This window comes from Halichoerus grypus, chromosome X, assembly GCF_964656455.1.
Source record: "Halichoerus grypus chromosome X, mHalGry1.hap1.1, whole genome shotgun sequence".
Classification (NCBI taxonomy): Eukaryota; Metazoa; Chordata; class Mammalia; order Carnivora; family Phocidae; genus Halichoerus; species Halichoerus grypus.
Genome location: NC_135727.1, coordinates 2,850,059 through 2,868,189, shown reverse-complemented (window position 1 = coordinate 2,868,189; position 18,131 = coordinate 2,850,059). Strand labels below are relative to the sequence as shown.

General features: G+C 43.0%; 2 protein-coding genes across 2 annotated transcripts in view; one reads left to right on the top strand and one right to left on the bottom strand.

Moving 5' to 3' along the window:
• Window positions 1–237: 237 nt before the first annotated feature.
• CETN2 (centrin 2) lies at window positions 238–4,425 on the bottom strand. The gene is made up of 5 exons (XM_078065228.1): window positions 4,300–4,425; window positions 3,205–3,363; window positions 2,750–2,878; window positions 1,272–1,409; window positions 238–817 (listed from the first exon to the last, which is right to left on the bottom strand). The coding sequence occupies exons 1-5, from the start codon at window positions 4,396–4,398 to the stop codon at window positions 728–730; spliced, it is 615 nt and encodes a 204-aa protein (XP_077921354.1). The 5' UTR covers window positions 4,399–4,425; the 3' UTR covers window positions 238–727.
• A 169-nt stretch (window positions 4,426–4,594) lies between these two features.
• Window positions 4,595–18,131, top strand: part of NSDHL (NAD(P) dependent 3-beta-hydroxysteroid dehydrogenase NSDHL) — a 29,992-nt gene continuing 16,455 nt past the window's right edge. Inside the window, exons 1-4 of the mRNA XM_078064706.1 lie at window positions 4,595–4,709; window positions 12,018–12,058; window positions 14,158–14,269; window positions 17,806–17,964. Of these exons, the coding sequence (XP_077920832.1) occupies window positions 14,198–14,269; window positions 17,806–17,964 (231 nt within the window). The 5' untranslated portion in view covers window positions 4,595–4,709; window positions 12,018–12,058; window positions 14,158–14,197. The remainder of the gene's footprint in view (window positions 4,710–12,017; window positions 12,059–14,157; window positions 14,270–17,805; window positions 17,965–18,131) is intronic.

Sequence of the window (18,131 nt, the reverse complement as noted above, 5' to 3'; positions counted from 1 at the left end):
TTTGCCCAAACTATTTTTAAGGCAGCATTTAGGTGTAGGTGAAATGGAAATTCTGCTAGTTTTAACCCTGACAGATTCCCAAGGCAAGAAACAATTCAAGTCAATAGTAAAGGATGATTTCATTTTCTGTCCATGGGCTGGGAAGGAGTTGGGGATCTACCAGGCTGCCTTCAACACGTGGTTTAGAAGATGAACTCATAGTCAAGGCCAAAGAACTCATCCCTAGAGAACAAAAGCTTAAAATAAGAAAGGCTTTATTTTTAAGACAAAACAAATAGCACAAACACACATCCAAATGCACGTGAGTAAGTTCACTGGGTTTTATAAAAGAGAAAGCGGCACTCAGGTGTCAGTTACAACTAGAAACATCAAGGAGATGCCCCCTGCTTCTGGTGGCTTGGATACAACATGTGCTTGTCTAAGAAGTCGTTCTGGGGTGGCATCAGTGTGGAAATGCATGACAAGAGTGAGGTGATACAAGGCAGAAATGCAGGTGGGTGAAAGCTTTAAGACCCTTTTCACCACCCTAATGTGCTTTTGTTTTGCTCTGGGGAATTGAAGCAATCAGCAGGTCACCTTAAAGAGAACTTAAATGTCAAAGAACACTTTCAAATACCTAACAGAGATTCAAGATTGTTACTAAAGTTATACAGGTAGGTCAGTAGGAGAAAATAGCTTATGTTCTCAAAACCCAGGTTTCACACAATATGAAAAGAAGAGACTGATTTTAGTAAAGGCTGGTCTTTTTCATGATGCGCAGGAACTCCTGCTCATTGACTTCTCCATCTCCATCTCGATCAGCCTCATCGATCATTTCCTGCAGGATAATAAAGACTCAGCTTAGATCAATTCATAAATGAAACTAAAATATAACTGAGCAATAGGTCTTTATAATGTTACATGAATAGACAGTTGTGGTCCACCCAATGCAAATATACGCTTTTTATAACAGCTTGGTTCCCAAAAAATTACTTAAAAATCAATCAGTTCTTTGTCACACGTATCATCTAGAAGGGAACTTGAAGATCATCCTGCCCAGGGGAATTCCTAAAACCTAAAATAGTAAGTAAAATTGTACATGTGTGCATTTTTCTGGGAGCAGGGCACATAGATTTGTCACGCTATCAAAGGAGAAATTAAGTGGTCAACAGAGGGACAAGAGAACACTACTTTTCCTTCACAGTGGGGCCCACATCAGAGAAAATGAAACTCCGAGAAGTCACACAGGGGCTCCAAGCAGGAATTGAGCTCCAGTCCGATGCCTTACAAACCTGTAGCTCCTCATCAGTGAGGTTCTCACCCAACTCCTTGGCCACACGCTTTAGATTTTTGAATGATATCTTCCCAGTTTCATCATCATCGAAGAGCTTGAAAGCTTTCAGAATTTCTTCTTTGGTATCTTTCTCAGACTTAACAAGTAAAACAGAAAACACAGGAGCAATTACTTGTGCAGCAACCCCACTAGCACCTAACCCCTTTACATGGTCTTGATGATGGCCTTCATGACATAAGTCCTAGCTCACAGGAGATCAAACATCACCCAGGGTAGAAGAGGACAAACTCAGTGACATTATTATAAACACAGCGGCTAAAAAGGAAATATAAAACATTCTTTCTGTACAAACCAAAGAGAAATAGGAGTAGAAGGTACAGTTAAAGCTAGGGGAAATATACTGCTTAAGCTGGTGGAAGAGGGATCTTCTTGGCGGGGGTAGGGAGATGCAGGGAGGACAGAGAGGGCTATTTAACTTGTTATGGGATCATGGAGAGTTATTGGGATCCCAAGTACTCTAAAAGAGGAAGAAAGGAAAATCTCCAAGAACTCAAACTCCAGAAATTCCTGAAAGGTAGCTAAAGAGAGAGAGAATCCCTCTAATAAGAGCAATTTGGGAACGAACCCTCAATGTGGGACGGCTTTACTAGGTAGTTACAGAACGTTAAGCTTCCTGATCTCTTAAATTAGTAGACACACACAAAAAATAGGTATGATTAGATGTTTTCAAAGCAACAGAATTATCAGAGTAGGAACAGACCCGTGACCTGAGACATACATGGAGTTACTTTTCCACAGGCCAGTCGAGCACAGATGAGCCACACAAAAGAGGAGCCAGAAAGCCAATGAAAGAGCAATGGCCCAAGGGGAACATAAACATACATCCTAGGTGAGATGACATGCAGAGGAGTGAGGTGGATTGTTCGGGTGACAGAGTCTTTCTTGGCCCTCTGGATCCTGTAAAATGGTGACACCTGTGGAACTAGACAATGGGTGACTTCAACCTTGAAAGTGCTGAAAGGCCAAATTCGGTGCAATGAAAAACACAGCTGTTGAAGTAACCTGCCCTCAGGCTAAAGCTGCCCAGAATAAGAAATGAGAGAGAAAAGAATTTTGACCTTTAGAGTATAGGCATTTCGTCTTGTCAGTCAGTGCAATATTGCTGGTGTTTACAGGTTTTACTCCTTGTGGCTATCACAGTGACATATCAGTTGGAGAAAAATAATCACAAGAGTGACAGTGGTTGTACTTTTATGAGTTTACAGAGGGTAAACTGACTTTTTCTGTGATTCTGTGGCCTTGGAGAAAGCCAAGTAGAACCTAAGCATCCTAATTGTCAGTCATAAATACCATCCTTTTTCAGCTGAACCCTCCAGTTTGTATTAACTTTTCTTCAGTGAAGACATTTTTATATCTAGATTCAAATTTCTTCACTATTATGCGTTGAAAATATGCTGGTTATCCTAGCTAACTTACCATTTTCTGAGTCATCACAGTCAAAAAGTCACTAAAGTTCATTTTTCCTGTCCCTTCCTTATCGATTTCACTTATCATTTTCTTGATCTCTTCTTTCTTGGGTTCAAAGCCCAGTGCCCTCATTGCCACCTACAATGAAAACAGGATCATCTCAATATGCACATCTAAACCTAGCAGGAGCAAAAATGACAGCATTGAGAGCATTAAGCCAGCATCTGACACAATCACGTTAAAATGACTGGGAAACACTATAACATTATGCAGATTGATATCTGTGCTCAATTTTATTTTATAACAGTTGAGGTAAATAAAGACAGGAAAACAGAGCATAGTACAAACCCTGCTGTTACTTTTTGCAAGGAGAAGAGGGCAAAAGGGGTAGAGCAGTAACAGGGAAAGAAGACAAAGAAGTAGACGAAAGGCAAAACAGCACGGTGGGAATGTAAAGGGCTTGCCTTAAGTTCCTTAACATCTATGGTCCCAGTTCCATCAGCATCAAAGAGATCAAAAGCTTCCCGGATTTCCTGTTTCTGCTCTTCAGTAAGCTCTGGCTTAGGACTCATCCTTTTTCGCTGGGCAGATGATGCCATGCTTGCCTTCTTAAAGTTAGAGGCCTTTAGATATTTTACAAACACAGAAGCACAATATTATGTAATACAATCCATATTTTACATAAAATAGTTACAAAATATTTTAAAAATATTTACACCAAGCAATTCCAAAGCTTTGCTTAACAGGAAAGAATATGCTTTACTGGAAAGAACAATGAATCTTTTCCATGCACCTCTATCCCTCCCTCTTCTTTCCTATTGTTTCTAGAAGCAAGGAGACCCCTTGTTCCTTTGGGCATCTCTTATTGAAAATCATCCCCAAAGAGATCTAGCCAAGGAGCTGACTGTGGATAACTGTACAGATAATCAGCTGTCCTTGAATTTGGGGATCCTAAGTCTAGAAATGTCCTTACAACACCTGCTCGCAGTAGTCCGCTTCCCTCTATGTACTCCGACTTTGTGATTACTTCGACATTTGGCTAAATATTACTACGTAGCTAAGGTGTATATTCTGCCAATACCGAATAATAAAACTCAAGCCACTCGACACCTCTGTGCCTCCGTCAAGAAGCTCAAAACGTCTCCCGAATGTCCCTGTACTTATTTAGAATGCACGTTAACAAACATAATAAACCTCCCCCCCGCCCCGTTTCTGTGGGTAAACTTTGGTAGCGCAAGGCGGCCAGGGTCTGAAGGGTCAGGGCATGCAGGTAACCCGAGTTTTCTCCGACCAAGGGCGGTCACCGAGGGGGCTGGCAGGGGAAGGCCAGGGGAGCCCGAGGGATGGGGGGGGCGCAGACTGGATGACGGGGAGGCAGCGGAGAATCACAGGCCCAGCTGGGCGGCCGGCGTCTCTACCCTACCCTTCCGGGAAAGAGCTCAGAGGAAGTAGGGTCACTCCAAAGCCGAGAACGGAGCAGGAGAGCTGGCAGGGCCAGATGAGGCCTGGAAAGAGCTTGGCCTCTGGGCGCGGGGCACCAAAGGGCCGCCCCCACTCACCATTGCCGATGGACCCCGCTGCCCGTTGTTACGGCAACCGACGTACATACTGACTCGGCGCCCTTCCCACCGCCCCGCGCGCGCGGCGCCGCTCCCCATTGGCGGCCCGCTTGCCGCCGCTGCTCCCCATTGGCGTAGGGCTGTGGTGGGTGGGGCTAACGGACAAAAGCCGGGCCCAGGGCTTGGGGGCTGTGCGCTCACAGCCGAGACCCGGCTTCATTGGGCAGAATCATGTTATGAGCGCCGATTGGCTGAGCTAGCGCCGAGCTGAGCCAATCCTCTTGGCGGAGGCGTCTCGGCAGATCCTCTGCTCATGCGGGCGGGGAGAAAAGGGTGGCTCCCGGGGCCGTAGGTCTTTGGGTGCCAGCTGAAGGCGCGCTGAGGCTGAGCGGGGGATCACCTACGGACGGGTGAGGATCACGACCTCGCCCTTGGAGGCTGCGTTCTATCGGCTACTGGGCGGGAGGGTAGGGGGCTGGGTGGGGCCTTCGGTAGGGGCCTTTCTGAATTAGGGCCGGAGGGGCCAGAGAAGACCGTGACCTTTCGTGTCCGAGCGGAGACTGTACTCAGGGGGCAACTGAGACCCAGAGAAGGGAACGGGAATGTCACAGAGGTTTGGACGACTGGTACTTAGAAACCGAATCCGGCTGAGGCTCTTCCTTTGAGGGTGTCCATTCTAGAGCACCGCCCTCTCCCCCGAACAGATTTTAAGAGAGGATCTCTTCTCTTCTGGCTAAAAGCAGCCCAGGAAGGTGAGGTGGAGGCTTGGGAACGGACTTCGAGGGGAGTGAAAGAGATATGAGCGAGCATGAGGGAGAGGTCATCAAAATATACTCTTTGACACCCAAACACTCAGGCCGAGATACTGTCGTGAGCAAAGTCACACAAGAGTTTTGGAAGTGTGAGGGGTGCTTGGAGACTGTTTTCTTTTTTTAAAATTTATTTTTTTTTTTCCCATTATGATAAGTGCAGTCTTTACTCCCCATCACCTGTGTAACTCATCCCCTCGCCTACTTCCCCTCTGGTGACCAGCAGTGTGTTCTCTATAGTTCAGAGTCTGTTTCTTGGTATGCCTCTCTTTTTAACCCCCTCCCATGCTCATTTATTTTGTTTCTTAAATCCCACGTATGAGTGAAATCATATGGTATTTGTGTTTCTCTCATTTATTTTGCTTAGCAAAATATTCTCTGGCTCCATCCATGTCATTGCAAATGGCAAGATTTAATTTTTTTTGGTGGTTGAGTAATACTCCATTGTGTATATACCACATCTTTTTTGTCCATTCATCTGTCGATGGACACTTGGACCGTTTCAGTATCTTGGCTGTTGTAAATAATGCTGCTATAAACATCAGTGTGCATGTATCCCTTTGAATTTTTATTTTTGTTCTTTGGGTAAATACCCAGTAGTGCAATTATTGGATCATTAGATAGTTCTATTTTTAATTTTTTGAGGAACCTCCATACCGTTTTCCAGAGTGGCTGCACCAATTTGCATTCCCACCAACAGTGCAAGAGGGTTCCCCTTTCTCCACATCCTCGCCAACACTGGTTGTTACCTGTGTTGTTGATTTTAGCCATTCTGGCAGCTGAGGTGATACCTCATTGTAGTTTTGATTTGCATTTCCCTGATGATAAGTGATGATAAGCATCTTTTCATGTGTCTGTTGGCCATCTGGATGTCTTCTTTGGAGAAATATATATTAATGTCTTCTGCCCACTTTTTAATTAGATTATTTGGTTTTTTTGGAGGTTGGGTTGTATCAGTTCTTTATATATTTGGATACGAACCCTTTATCAGATATGTCATTTGCAAATATCTTCTCCCATTCCATAGGTCACCTTTTAGTTTTGTTGATTGTTTCCCAATAGTTTATTTTTGCTTTTATTTCCCTTGCCTCAGGAGACATATCCAGAAAAATGTTGCTATAGGCGATGTCAGAAAGATTACTGCCTGTGCTCTCTTCAAGGATTTTTAGGGTTTCAGGTCTCACATTTACGTCTTTAATCCAAAGTTTGAGTTTATTTTTGTGTGTGGTGTAAGGAAATGGGCCAGTTTCATTCTTCTGCATGTGGCTGTTCAGGTTTCCCAACACCATTTGTTGAAGAGACTGTCTTTTTCCCATTGGATATCCTTTCCTGCTCTGTCGGAGATTAATTGACCACATAGTTGTGGGTTTATTTCTGGGTTTTCTCTTCTGTTTTATGGATCTATGTGGTCTGTTTTAATGCCAGTACTATACTGTTTTAATTACTACCACTTTGTAATATAACTTGAAATCTGGGACTATGATACCTCCAGTTTTGTTTTGTTTTTTTCAAGATTGCTTTGGCTATTCGAGGTCTTTCATGGTTCCGTACAAATTTTAGAATTGTTTGTTCTACTTCTGTGAAAAATGCTGCTGGTACTTTGATAGGGATGGCATTAAATGTGTAGATTGCTTTTGGGTAGTATGGACATTTTAACAATATTTGTTCTTCCCACCCATCAGAATGGAATGTCTTTCCATTCTTTGCATCATCTTGGATTTCTTTCCTCACTTTTTATAGTTCTCAGAGTACAGGTCTTTCACCTTTTTGGTTAAGTATATTCCTAGATATTTTATTGTTTTGGTGCAATTGTAATGGGAGTGTTTTATTAATTTCACTTTCTGCTGCTTCATTATTGGTATATAAGAATGCAAGAGATTTCTGTACATTGATATTATATCCTGGAACTTCACTGAATTCATTTATCAGTTCTCATAGTTTTTTGGTGGACTCTTTAGGGTTTTCTATTTATAGTATCATGTCAAATGCAAATAACACGAGTTTCACTTCTTCCTTCCAGTTTGGATGCCTTTTATTTCTTTATGTTGTCTGATTGCTGTGGCTAGGACTTACAGTAGTATGTTGAATAAAGTGGTGAGAGTGGACATCCTTGTCTTCTTCTTGATCTTAGGAGAAAAGCTTCAGTTTTTCCCCATTGAGTATGATGTTAGCTGTGGGTTTTCCATGTAAGGCCCTTATTATATTGAGGCATGTTTCCTCTAGACCTACTTTGTTGAGAGTTTTTATCATGAATGGGGGTTGTACTTTGTCAAATGCTTTTTCTGCATCTATTGAAATAATCATATGGTTTTTATCCTTTCTTTTATTCGTGTGATATATCATGTTGATTGATTTGCAAATATGGAACCACCCTTGCATCCCAGGAATAAATCCTACTTGATAGTGGTGTATGATTTTTTTTAATGTATTGTTCAATTAGGTTTGCTAAGGTTTTGTGTAGGATTTTTTGCATCTATATTCGTGAGAGATATTGGCCTATGGTTCTCTTTTTCTGTGGTGTCTTTATCTGGTTTTGGTATCAGGGTGACACTGACCTCATAGAATGAATTTGGGAGTATTCCTTGCTCTTGTATTTTTTGGAATAACTTGAGAAGAATAGGTAGAATTTACCTGTGGAGCTGTCTGGTCCCGGACTTTTGCTTGTTCGGAGTTTTTTGATTGCTGATTCAATTTCGTTGCTGGTAATTGGTCTGTTCCAATTTTCTAATTCTTCCTGCTTAGTTTTGGTAGGTTATATGTTTCTAGGAATTTACCCATTTCTTCTGAGTTGTTCAATTTTTTGGCATATATTTTTTCCATAATATTCTGTTACAATTGTTTGTATTTCTCTGGTGTTGGTTGTTATTTCTCTTCTTTCATTAGTTATTTTGCTTATTTGGGTCCTCTCTTTTTTTAACGAGTCTTCCCAGAAGTTTATCGATTTTGTTGATCTTTTCAAAGAACCAGCTCCTGGTTTCATGCATGCTTGGAGAATTACAAGGGGGGTGTGCAAAGGTATGGGCTAAAGCAGTGGAACTAGAGATCCAGGATCTGCCCTCTGCAGCTAGCCCAGTGTAAAAGGGTTCTAGGCCCTTACCTGCTTCCCCTCTGGGCATTGGGGCAGTATTTAGGGAGGCAGGGGACAGAGCATAAGTTTCTCAGGCTGAGAAAGGCATGAAATATATTAACATCCATTAAGTGACAGTGTTTGCTGACCTTTTGCCCTTTTTTCGTGTGACTGTTGAGTAAAGTCCAGACTCAACCTGGCGTCTGAGCCTCCTGCCCAGTTTTGCCTCTGCTAGTCCTTATACATCGTGTCTCTCCACACCCTATTTCCCAGCCAGCGTGCAGGGTAGCAGCCCGGCGGAGTAGGAAGAACAACCTCGCCTGCCTTGGCTGTGTTATATCTGCCTGACTTGCGGCAAGTCAGTTGACCTCTCTGAGCCTGGGTTTCTCCTTTGTTGAACGGGACCTAACTGAGCGCTTTGGGGATCTTAATGGTATAATATATTTAGATGTAAAAGGACTTGACATTTAGCATCTTTTCAGGCAGTATTATTTCTTTTCTTCGATTTGCTCTTTCCCCTCCCCGGCATGCCCAAAGCCTTAGACTTGGGTAAAATCCCTTCTCCACACTGCAGCCAGAGTGTTGCTTCCAATCTTAACACTCACCCTGCTTACAACTTCCTGGGGCTCCCCCGTCTCCTCTTAGTATAACCCCTTAACCTGGCACACAGCCCCTTCCTATTCTCAACTTTGCTCCCAGTCTTGCTTCACACTTGCTGTGACACAACTTGTTACAGTTGCCAGAACACGCTGGCTTTGTGTCATCACCTTGTCCTTCCCATCGCTGGCCATGGAATGTCTTTCAGGACACCCAACCCCCGTGCTAGACTCACTCCTCTGTGGCCTTGAGAACTTGGCTCAGAGATCACCTCGGGCCAGCCTCCCTGCTCCGGGTTTACCTTCCTCAGAGCCCAGAAGCGCTTCCACAGTTCCCTGCTACGTCTCTCTCCCATACTACATGGTGGGCTCCCTGGAGGCTGGTGCTGTGTCCTGTGCAGGTTCTGCTTGGCAGTGGCCAGCATTCGGGGAGTGAGCCGATACCCGGGTGCTCTTTTACAAGTTGCAGGTCCCCTTTACCCTTGGGACTTGTTTGAGGCACTCACCAAGGAGAGGGAAGATACTGCAGGTGGAGGGAACAACATAAGCTAAAGCTTGCAGGCATACTGATGGTTTTCTCAGGGGCCACAACAAAATCAAAGCCAGGACCTTTCTGTGTCCTAGAGATAGACAAGCAGAGAGACGAAGGAATGACAGAAACAAGATACCTTAGATCTATGAAAGGACAAGATTGAGCTGATTGAATCCTTTAGGGAAGTGCATTTTGCCTTGATTCCTGTTTGCAGTTTTCTTGTGCACACAGGCATTGTCTGTCCACAGACTAGAGTGATGAACTTGGATGGAGCCAGAGAATATTAGTTTCTAGCACTGACTCCATGGAAGACAGCAGGCAGGGCCCCGACCACCCGCACACACCCTAACACGCCCCTCTGAATTGCTCTGCATTTCATCTTTACAAAGAAGCCAATCTCCCATGTTTTCAAAGGAGAAAACACTTGTCTTTCTATCTGGTTTGAAGTGGACAGACTGTCCTTTCCTTTTGCCTCCAGGACTTAGTTGTTGGGGACTTGCCCCAGCAGGAAGGAGGAGATTGGGCTCACTTGGTCTCTTCCTAGGTTTTGTTGTTGTTGTTGTTGTTGTTGTTGTTGTTGTTTTAGTTTTAGTTTAAGGCTTTGTCCCAGTGTGTATGGAGGGCATACATACTGGTTTTTAATGGATTCAAAGACATAACTTTGTAAAGGAGAAAGACGTGAGGCTTCTGATATGTGAACCTTCACAATCCCAGCCCCATGAGTGTTGCTCTTTGGGGTCTTATTTTTCCCATTCAGAGCTATTCTGAGCCCATTTTCAAGAGGATAGTGGGTGGCATCAAGTACATTTCACATTGTTGTGCAACTGTCATCACCATCCATCTCCAGAACTTTTCATCTTGTAGAACTGAAACTATATCTACCAAATACTAACTCCCCAATTCCCCCTCCTCCCAGCCCCTGGCACCTACCATTCTACTTTCTGTGTGTATGAATTTGACTCCTATAATTACCTCATATAAGTAGAATCATATAGCATTTGTCCTTTTGTGACTGGCTGATTTCATTTAGCATACTGTCTTCAAGGTTCATCCATGTCATAGCATGTCAGAATTTCCTGCCTTTTTTTCATTTTTATTTTGCTGTGGTAAGAGCGCCGCACATGAGATCTACCCTCTTAGCAAACGTTTAAGTGTACAATACATTATTGTTGACTATAGGTACAGTGTTGTGCAGGGGGTCTCTAGAGCTTGCGCATCTTGCTAAACTAAAACTTTATGCCCATGGGTGAGTAACTCCCCACTGCCCCCCTTCCCCAACCCTTGGCAACCACCATTCTCCTCTTTGAATCTTTGAATTTGACTATTTTAGGTACCTCATATAAGTAGAATATGCAGTATTTGTCTTTCTGTGCCTGGCTTATTTCACTTAGCATAATGTCTTCAAAGTTCATCCATGTTGTTGCATATTATAGAATTTCCTTCCTTTTTAAGGCTGAATAATATTGCATTGTATGGTTAGACTACATTTCCTTTATCCATTCATCTGTCAATGAATATTTAGGTTGTTTCCATCTTGGCCGTTGTGAATAGTACTATAATGAGCCTCGGAGGGCTAATATTTATCTCTTCGAGATCCTGGTTTCAATTCCTTTGGATATATACCCAGGAGTAGAACTGCTGTATTATATGGTAGTTCTATTTTTAATTTTTTGAGGATCTTTTATACCATTTTCCATAGGAGCTGTACCACTTTGCATTCCATCTAACAGTGTGCAAGGCTTCCAATTTCTCCACATCCTCACCCACACTTATCTTTTGGCTTTTTGATAACAGCCATCCTGACAGGAGTGAAGTGATATCTCATTGTGGTTTTGATTTGCATTTCCCTAATGATTAGTGACATTGAGCATTTTTTCATGTGCCTGTTGGCCATTTGTATGTCTTCTTTGGAGAAATGTCTATTCAAGTCCTTAGCCCATTATTTAAAAACCCTTATTAGATACATGGTTTGCAAATGTTTTCTCCCATTCCATAGTTGTCAGAATTTCCTTCCTTTTTAAGGCAGAATAATACTGCGTTTTGTTTATCTATTCATCCATTGATGGACACTTGGGTTACTTCTACCTTTTGGCTATTGTGAATAGTGGTGCCAGTGAACAGGGGTGTACAAATATCTGTTCAAATTCCTGCTTTCAGTTTTTTGGGCTATATACTCAGACATGGAATTCCTTGATCCTATGGTGATTCTATGTTTCATTTTTTGAGGAACTGCATGCTGTCTCTCACAGTCCAGCAGCAGTGCCCAAGACTTCCAGTTTCTCCACAGCTTCGTCAACACTTGTCATTTTCTGTTTTCTGGGTTCTTTTTCGATAATAGCCATCCTAATGGGTATGAGGTGGTATCTCATTGTGGTCTCGATTTGCATTTCCCTAATCATTAGTGATATAGAGCATCTTTTCATCTGCTCATTGGCCATCTGTAAAGTGTATCTTTTTTGAAGAAGTGTCTATTCAATCAGAGCTATTCTTGGTGTTCATTTTAATCTGAGTGTATATCATATGGGGAATTTAGGTTGGGGAGGGTTACCAGTGGAATCTGACTCATTTCCTGAGCTAGTCTTGGGTACCCTAGTCCCTAGAGACAACTAAAGTATCACCAACATTCTGAACTGGCCCATAGTATTTACAGACTTTAAAATAATTTGTATATAATTTGAGACAAAGTAGATCTGATTTTGTTTTTGTTTCTACAGGAAGCTGGTTTGCTGAGGATTGAGTGAGCGCTGTTTGAACGGTATGGATCATGGCAGCAAAATGGGTTTCTTCTTTCACCTCCCAGATCTTCCCCTAGAGATCAAGTGGGGAACAGGCTTAAAGGCTTCTTGCTTTTCTAATAGTACAGGGGGCTTTGGAATTGGCAGCTGTGCTATTTGGATTTCAGAACCGCAAAGAATACTTGTTTTGATTCCCTATGGCTGCTATAACAACCAACCACAAACTTGGCTTAAAACAGCAGAAATTTCTTCTCTCCCGGTTCTGGAGGCTGGAAGTCTGAAATGAAGGTGTCTGTGGAGCCATGCGCCCTCCGAAGGCACTAAGGGAGGAAACTTCCTTGCCTCTTCCAGCTTCTGATGGCTCCAGGTGTTCATTGGCTCATGGCCACATCACTCCAAATACCATCTGCCCTCTCATTTCCTCATGCTGCTTCAAGTATCTGGGAAATAGAGTAAGAAGCCAGCAGTGGGTATTTGTGAGGGTAGCACTGCCAGAATATAATAAACCCACTGGCCCTCAGTGAAGCTCCTGCATTTTAGATGGGTGTCTGTGTGGTAGAGAGCAGAAGGTGGTCTGCATGGGCTGGTACAAAGTGGGCACTCGCATATCCGCTGGACTCATGAGTACCAGGCCCTGCACTTCACGCCAGAATACAGTGGTGAGCAAGACAGAATTCTGAGAGCTGTTTGCTAGGCCTTGGTGCAAGTACCCCAAAGTGCCCAAATCCTCGTTCCCCATCTCATACACACTGAACCAAATGAATTAAAGCTCACCAGTCACATCTGTTTAGAGTGAACAGGTGACAGAGCCCCTTACGAACATAAAGAGGATTATGAGATAGAGGGAGGGATGGGATAGGCATAGAAGTACAGATCAGCTTTGCTTATTCATAATACGCATCTGAAAAGGTCATGATAAGTGAAGTTTTGAAATACATTTTCCTGATAACTTCCATTATGATTTCAGAGATATGGTACCCTAAAATGTCCCCCATGGGACATAGAGGTTCTTAATATCAGTTACAAGGCCATTTCATCCACCCACAGAATAATTTCCTACAAGGACGTGTGTGTCTGTGTCTGTGTCTGTGTGTGTGTGTGTGTGTGTGTGTGTGTGTGTGTGTATGAATTGGATTGGAGCAGTCATGGTCTTTGCATGGCAGCCATCTTCTCACCAATGAGTGTTCTCTGAATCTAGCTTTTTGCAAGCAGTTAGACTGTTTTCTTTGTCACAGACTTCACCATCTCCAGATGTTAGGAGATCCATGACTTAAGTACATTGACCACTATGAAGAAAACAGATATAAGACCAAATACATCTAACCCAAAACTGAATGCTGCTTTTTGTTTGCGAGTCAGTATTATGGGTGAATGAAGAGAGGAGCATATCCTAAGAGCTGTCACAAAAGCTTCTCTTATAAACTACTCTTCTGTTTGGCGTTGTCTCCCAGTTGTGTAGTGCTCGGTCCCCACCATACTGGGACCATTTCCCGAGGGCTTCTGATGGCCCCAGACACTGAGTTCTTCTGCATATAGTTAGGGTGGCTTTAATTACAACAAGAAGAAGAGCTCTGTCTCCTGTTACACTCTTTGCTGCCAGCAGCCCCTGCCCTAGCGTCATGGGGACGAGCGCTTAGTCCATTTAAGGGAAACTCAGCTGCAGCGAAGAGACAGGACTTGAGCATATTTACCTAGTTGGTAGTAGGGCTGGCCCCAGAACCCGGGACTCCCAAGGTCTGTGCATTTTCCCACTGTGCTACCGCAATGCAATGACCAACACAGAGCAACAGGACAGTTGGAGCCTGTGAGCGCCATGGAAAAAGCCACAGTGCCACAGATGTTCCTTTGGTTGTAAATGGACAATGAGGTCCTTTAACTCGCTTTCCACTCTGCCTCTAATCCAAGTGTACGGTGAGTTATGGGCCCAGTTATACCCTTGTGTCAGAGAGAAGCCTGTCACAGGCGTGTTCAGCAGAGGGCTTTATTTAACAGCTACAGCTATAGTTCAGCTCTTTGTGAAAACTCGACGGGAATGGCATCCACACAAAAACACGAACACCTAAAAGATGTTTCAGTTTATGTAACATAAATGTCTGTCTCTAAATATGTCTTTATGAAGAGAAAACTTCATCACAAGCATAACCGTATTTGGAGCTGAAATGGAACAAGCATTTGATGAGCCAGTGAGAGATCAGGTCACACGGACACATTTGACAGAAGACATTCCAAATGTAAGTACCGACACAAAAAAAGGTTAACCAAAACCAGATAAGGGGAAAGTCAAGCACACATACACCAGCAAACCACTGATACTAGCTGTGGGTCAAAAATTGTATTCAGTACATTTATTAAATCAATCAAAGTTGACTTTTTATATAAGATACATATATTTATTTAAGGTATCAGTTACTTCTTGCTGTGTAACAATGTCAGAACATAGTGGTTTAAAACAACATCCATTTCTTTGCTCATGATTCTGTGATTCAGGCTGGGCCCGGCTTGGGGGTCCTTGGCTGATCTCGTCTGGCCGCACCTGCAGTCATGGGGACCCCCTGAGGTGTTTGTTCCACACAGCCTCACTCACATGCCTGGCGGTAACTGCTGGCTGTCAGCTCGGTGCCTTGGTTTGCCTTCATGTGGCCTCCAGCAGGCTAGACTAGGCTTGGCAGAAGGCTTCCCCAGTAATCATAATGGCAATAGCAAGGACTCCTAAGATCTAGTGTTGCAAGTATCAGAAAGGACTTTAAGGAATTGTCAGGCCCCCTGAAGGTTGTTTGTGTAGATCTGCAGATGTTGGGTTTGATTCTTTGATTCACTTTTAATGAATGCTAACACTTCAGAAATGAAATCACACCAAGGTAAAATGTGTTTATATCAAATGTTAATAAATTATGGATGCCGAGAAGATTCCCTGGACCACCAGATCATCCTGGTTTTCGTGTGTAGCTCAGAATAAAGCCTCTAATGTGCCTCTGTAGTTGAAGGTTAATGTGAGAGTCTAGTTGCCAAAAAAATGTACATTTCAATGGTTGTATCAGTGGTGTTCTCATTGGTTGACTTTATAAGAAGTATAAGTTATACATTTAAACTACTGAAATAAAAAGAACACTTTCATCTTACCTTATAATATGTTCTGTGTAAGAGTTCTCTGAAAAGAGGCCCACTGCTAGAGACAAAGGAAAACAGAACAGGTTAAAAGAAACCCAGGGCCCTAGACTATTCTCTTAGCTCAAGATCATAGTGCAATTGAAATCATTTGTAGGGCAGATTAATGTTTTGAATAGATTTTTTAGTTTTATTGAAATCTTACATGAACAAGAAATTGGAAATACAATCACATCAAAGAACAAATTGTCACGGCTTTGACGTTTAAGCCAAACAAATTTTGTAGGGCAGATTAGCAATTGAAATCATTTGGATGGCTTTCTTTTCTATTCTTAAAACTCTCTCCAAGGTGTTGATTTTATAACTCCCCCCAGTAACCCATTCTTGAATCTCACTACCTGTTTTCAATTTGGAGTTTTATTCTTACTTGTTAGTACATATTCCTTCTTGTCTGCTGTGCCCACTTCCTCTGCATCATCTTTCATGGCCATAAAAAGCAAGTAGTTATTTCACATGATCTCTAACCATGTAGTATTATAGGTGTGATTAAAGACATTGTCCCATCACATACCTGACTTCTCTGGGGTAAATGCCAGTTCTCATAAATCTCTGAGGGATAGCCATTGGCTCGCTTGTTCCAAGCAATATTGGTGCCGCATTTCAATATAACAAAAAAATCCACACCACTCTGTCAAAGGGAAGAATTAAGGATTGCCCCCATTTCGGGTGCCTGGGTGGCTCAGTCGGTTAAGCGTCCAACTCTTGATTTCAGCTCAGATCATGATCTCAGGGTCCTGGGATCAAGCCCTGAGTCGGGCTCTGCTCTCAGCGGGGAGTCTGCTTGGGGATTCTCTCTCCCTCTGTCCCCCCCATTTGCACGCACGCGCTCTCTCCCTCTCTCTCAAATAAATAAATAAATAAATCTTTTTTAAAAAAGGATTGCTCACATTTAAAATCATGAAATGAAATTACACTGGACATAACAGAAAGGTTATTTGATTTAAAAAAAAAATTAGACTATCAAACTTTGAAACAACTGTAACTAGAGATGCCAGATAATATAACCAAGAGAATCTGAAACCCTTTGGGATACTATCAAAACATGTCTAGTCTGAACCTCTTTGGATTCGGGCAAACTTTTAGCAACCCATGAAAAATCAGTTTGGGGAGCAGGGAGGCTTGGAGTTATTCTAAAAAACTGCATTTTCCTGTACAGCTGACTTGAGGAAAGGAGAAGGGCTAGCCCAAATGAGGATCAAATGGAATTTGCGTAATTTAATTTGCCTGTGTCCTGGGAATGTCTTAGAAGTTTCAGTCAAAGTGCAAATTATTTAGCATGGTATGATTACATGTATATGAGAGTAATCAAAACAAAACCTAGACAGAAATGGATTGAAGAGATCATTTGGTTGAGGGGGGTGGCGTGGAATGGCGAGGCTGATTATGTCAGTAGATTATGCATATGCCTGAACAAATGCCAGAGCTCCAGAGCCATCTCCAGGTGGCCCAGCAGACTCCAGTAAAAATGCCAGTCTAGACGGGACACCAGGTTGAAGGGGTGAATCTGTAGAAGGGGCCTTGGAACGTGTTGAGTCTCCTGCGTATCTCAATTGTATAGGTATTTAAGGATTAAATAGGGGGGTTAGTTGTTTGTTTTCGAATCAGGAGCAGAATTTCTTTAACATCTTTAGTTTCCATACTCCCAACTTTGATTGACTGTACATGAGTTAGGGAGAATGAGGGTTTGTCATCTTCAGGAAGCCCAGATACGGTTTTAGAAAGACCCCAGGGGGGAGGGATATCACAGGCCCTTCTTTGGAGACACGCGGAGCCAGCTTAATCAGGATGCAACAGACACAGTTTTGCATTGCCTCCCTGGTATCAGAATATTGAAGTGCCCACATCTGGTGCTCTGTCCTTCCATTACCCCCAGTTACCAGAATTGGAATTTAGCCAAGAAAGTGTGCATGTTGTAAAAGCTGAAATGTAAACACTGTGGCTCTTCCCTGATACCTCAACTTGCTCAGAGCTCAGAGAAGGAAAAGCAAAGCCCTAGGCCTGGCTGATTAGCAGTTTACTGATCCTCCCTGCAACCCCTCAGGAGATCCCATCAGACAGCAGCAGTCTTGGATACACTAAGGCAGGAAGGGAGAAGGTGACAAGCCTAAAGTCACAGAGCCCAGCCCTGTAATGGTTGGGGAGGAAAAAGAGCTGACTTTCTCCTGCGAGTATAGAGACTTTGCTTTCTTCTCTCTGATAGTTTAAGTGGACATTGTCCATTGAGTGGGTGGCACGTTGTGTTGTGTTGTGTTTTGTTTCTGTTTGTTTTGCCTTAGAAGTGCCAAGGGATCAGTTATTAGAAGCAAGAAGGTATCACTTTCGGGCTTTTTGTATTGTTCAGTTTTGATCATTGGTATAAGATCATCCAATCCAGCCAAAATCTATCTCAGACTCATTTGCTGTCTCTCTTTCCTTCTTAACTGATCCAGGAGACAAGGGTGCCCTGGCACTAGAACACCAGAATTATATAAAGCTTCCAACTGGATGCAAGAAGAATTTCAAACAGATGGAGGTGCCGTTATGATGGCTCATGAACATGTGAGTCCAGGCTCTTTATAGCTTCCAGTTCTCACGTCCCACCTACCACCCTTTTTTTCTTCAGGCCAATAAGTGCACAGTGATCGGAGGTTCTGGATTCCTGGGACGGCACATGGTGGAGCAGTTGCTGGCAAGAGGCTACATTGTCAATGTATTTGATATGCGGCAAGGGTTTGACAATCCCCAGGTGCAGTTCTTTCTGGGAGACCTCTGCAGCCAACAGGTAACGGACCACCCAGCCTTGCCAGTTTTCCACAGGCCCCCCAAAAGGAAACTACCAGGCTTCCCCCGCTCAGAGGTCAACCACATTGTTTCAAAAAAAAATGTTTTTGAAAAATTTTAAAGTTACAGGAAAGAACTTAACCCACGTTTGGTCAGTACAACTCCACT

Bases quoted from the DNA above. Each gene is read 5' to 3' on its own strand.
- CETN2 (XM_078065228.1), bottom strand. From the start codon at position 4,398: ATGGGGAGCGGCGCCGCGCGCGCGGGGCGGTGGGAAGGGCGCCGAGTC. The intron at 2,879-3,204 runs GCAAGCCCTTTA...TTTTCATTGTAG, and splicing joins TAGATGTTAAGGAACTTAAG to GTGGCAATGAGGGCACTGGG. The intron at 818-1,271 runs GTTTGTAAGGCA...ATTATCCTGCAG, and splicing joins TCACTGATGAGGAGCTACAG to GAAATGATCGATGAGGCTGA.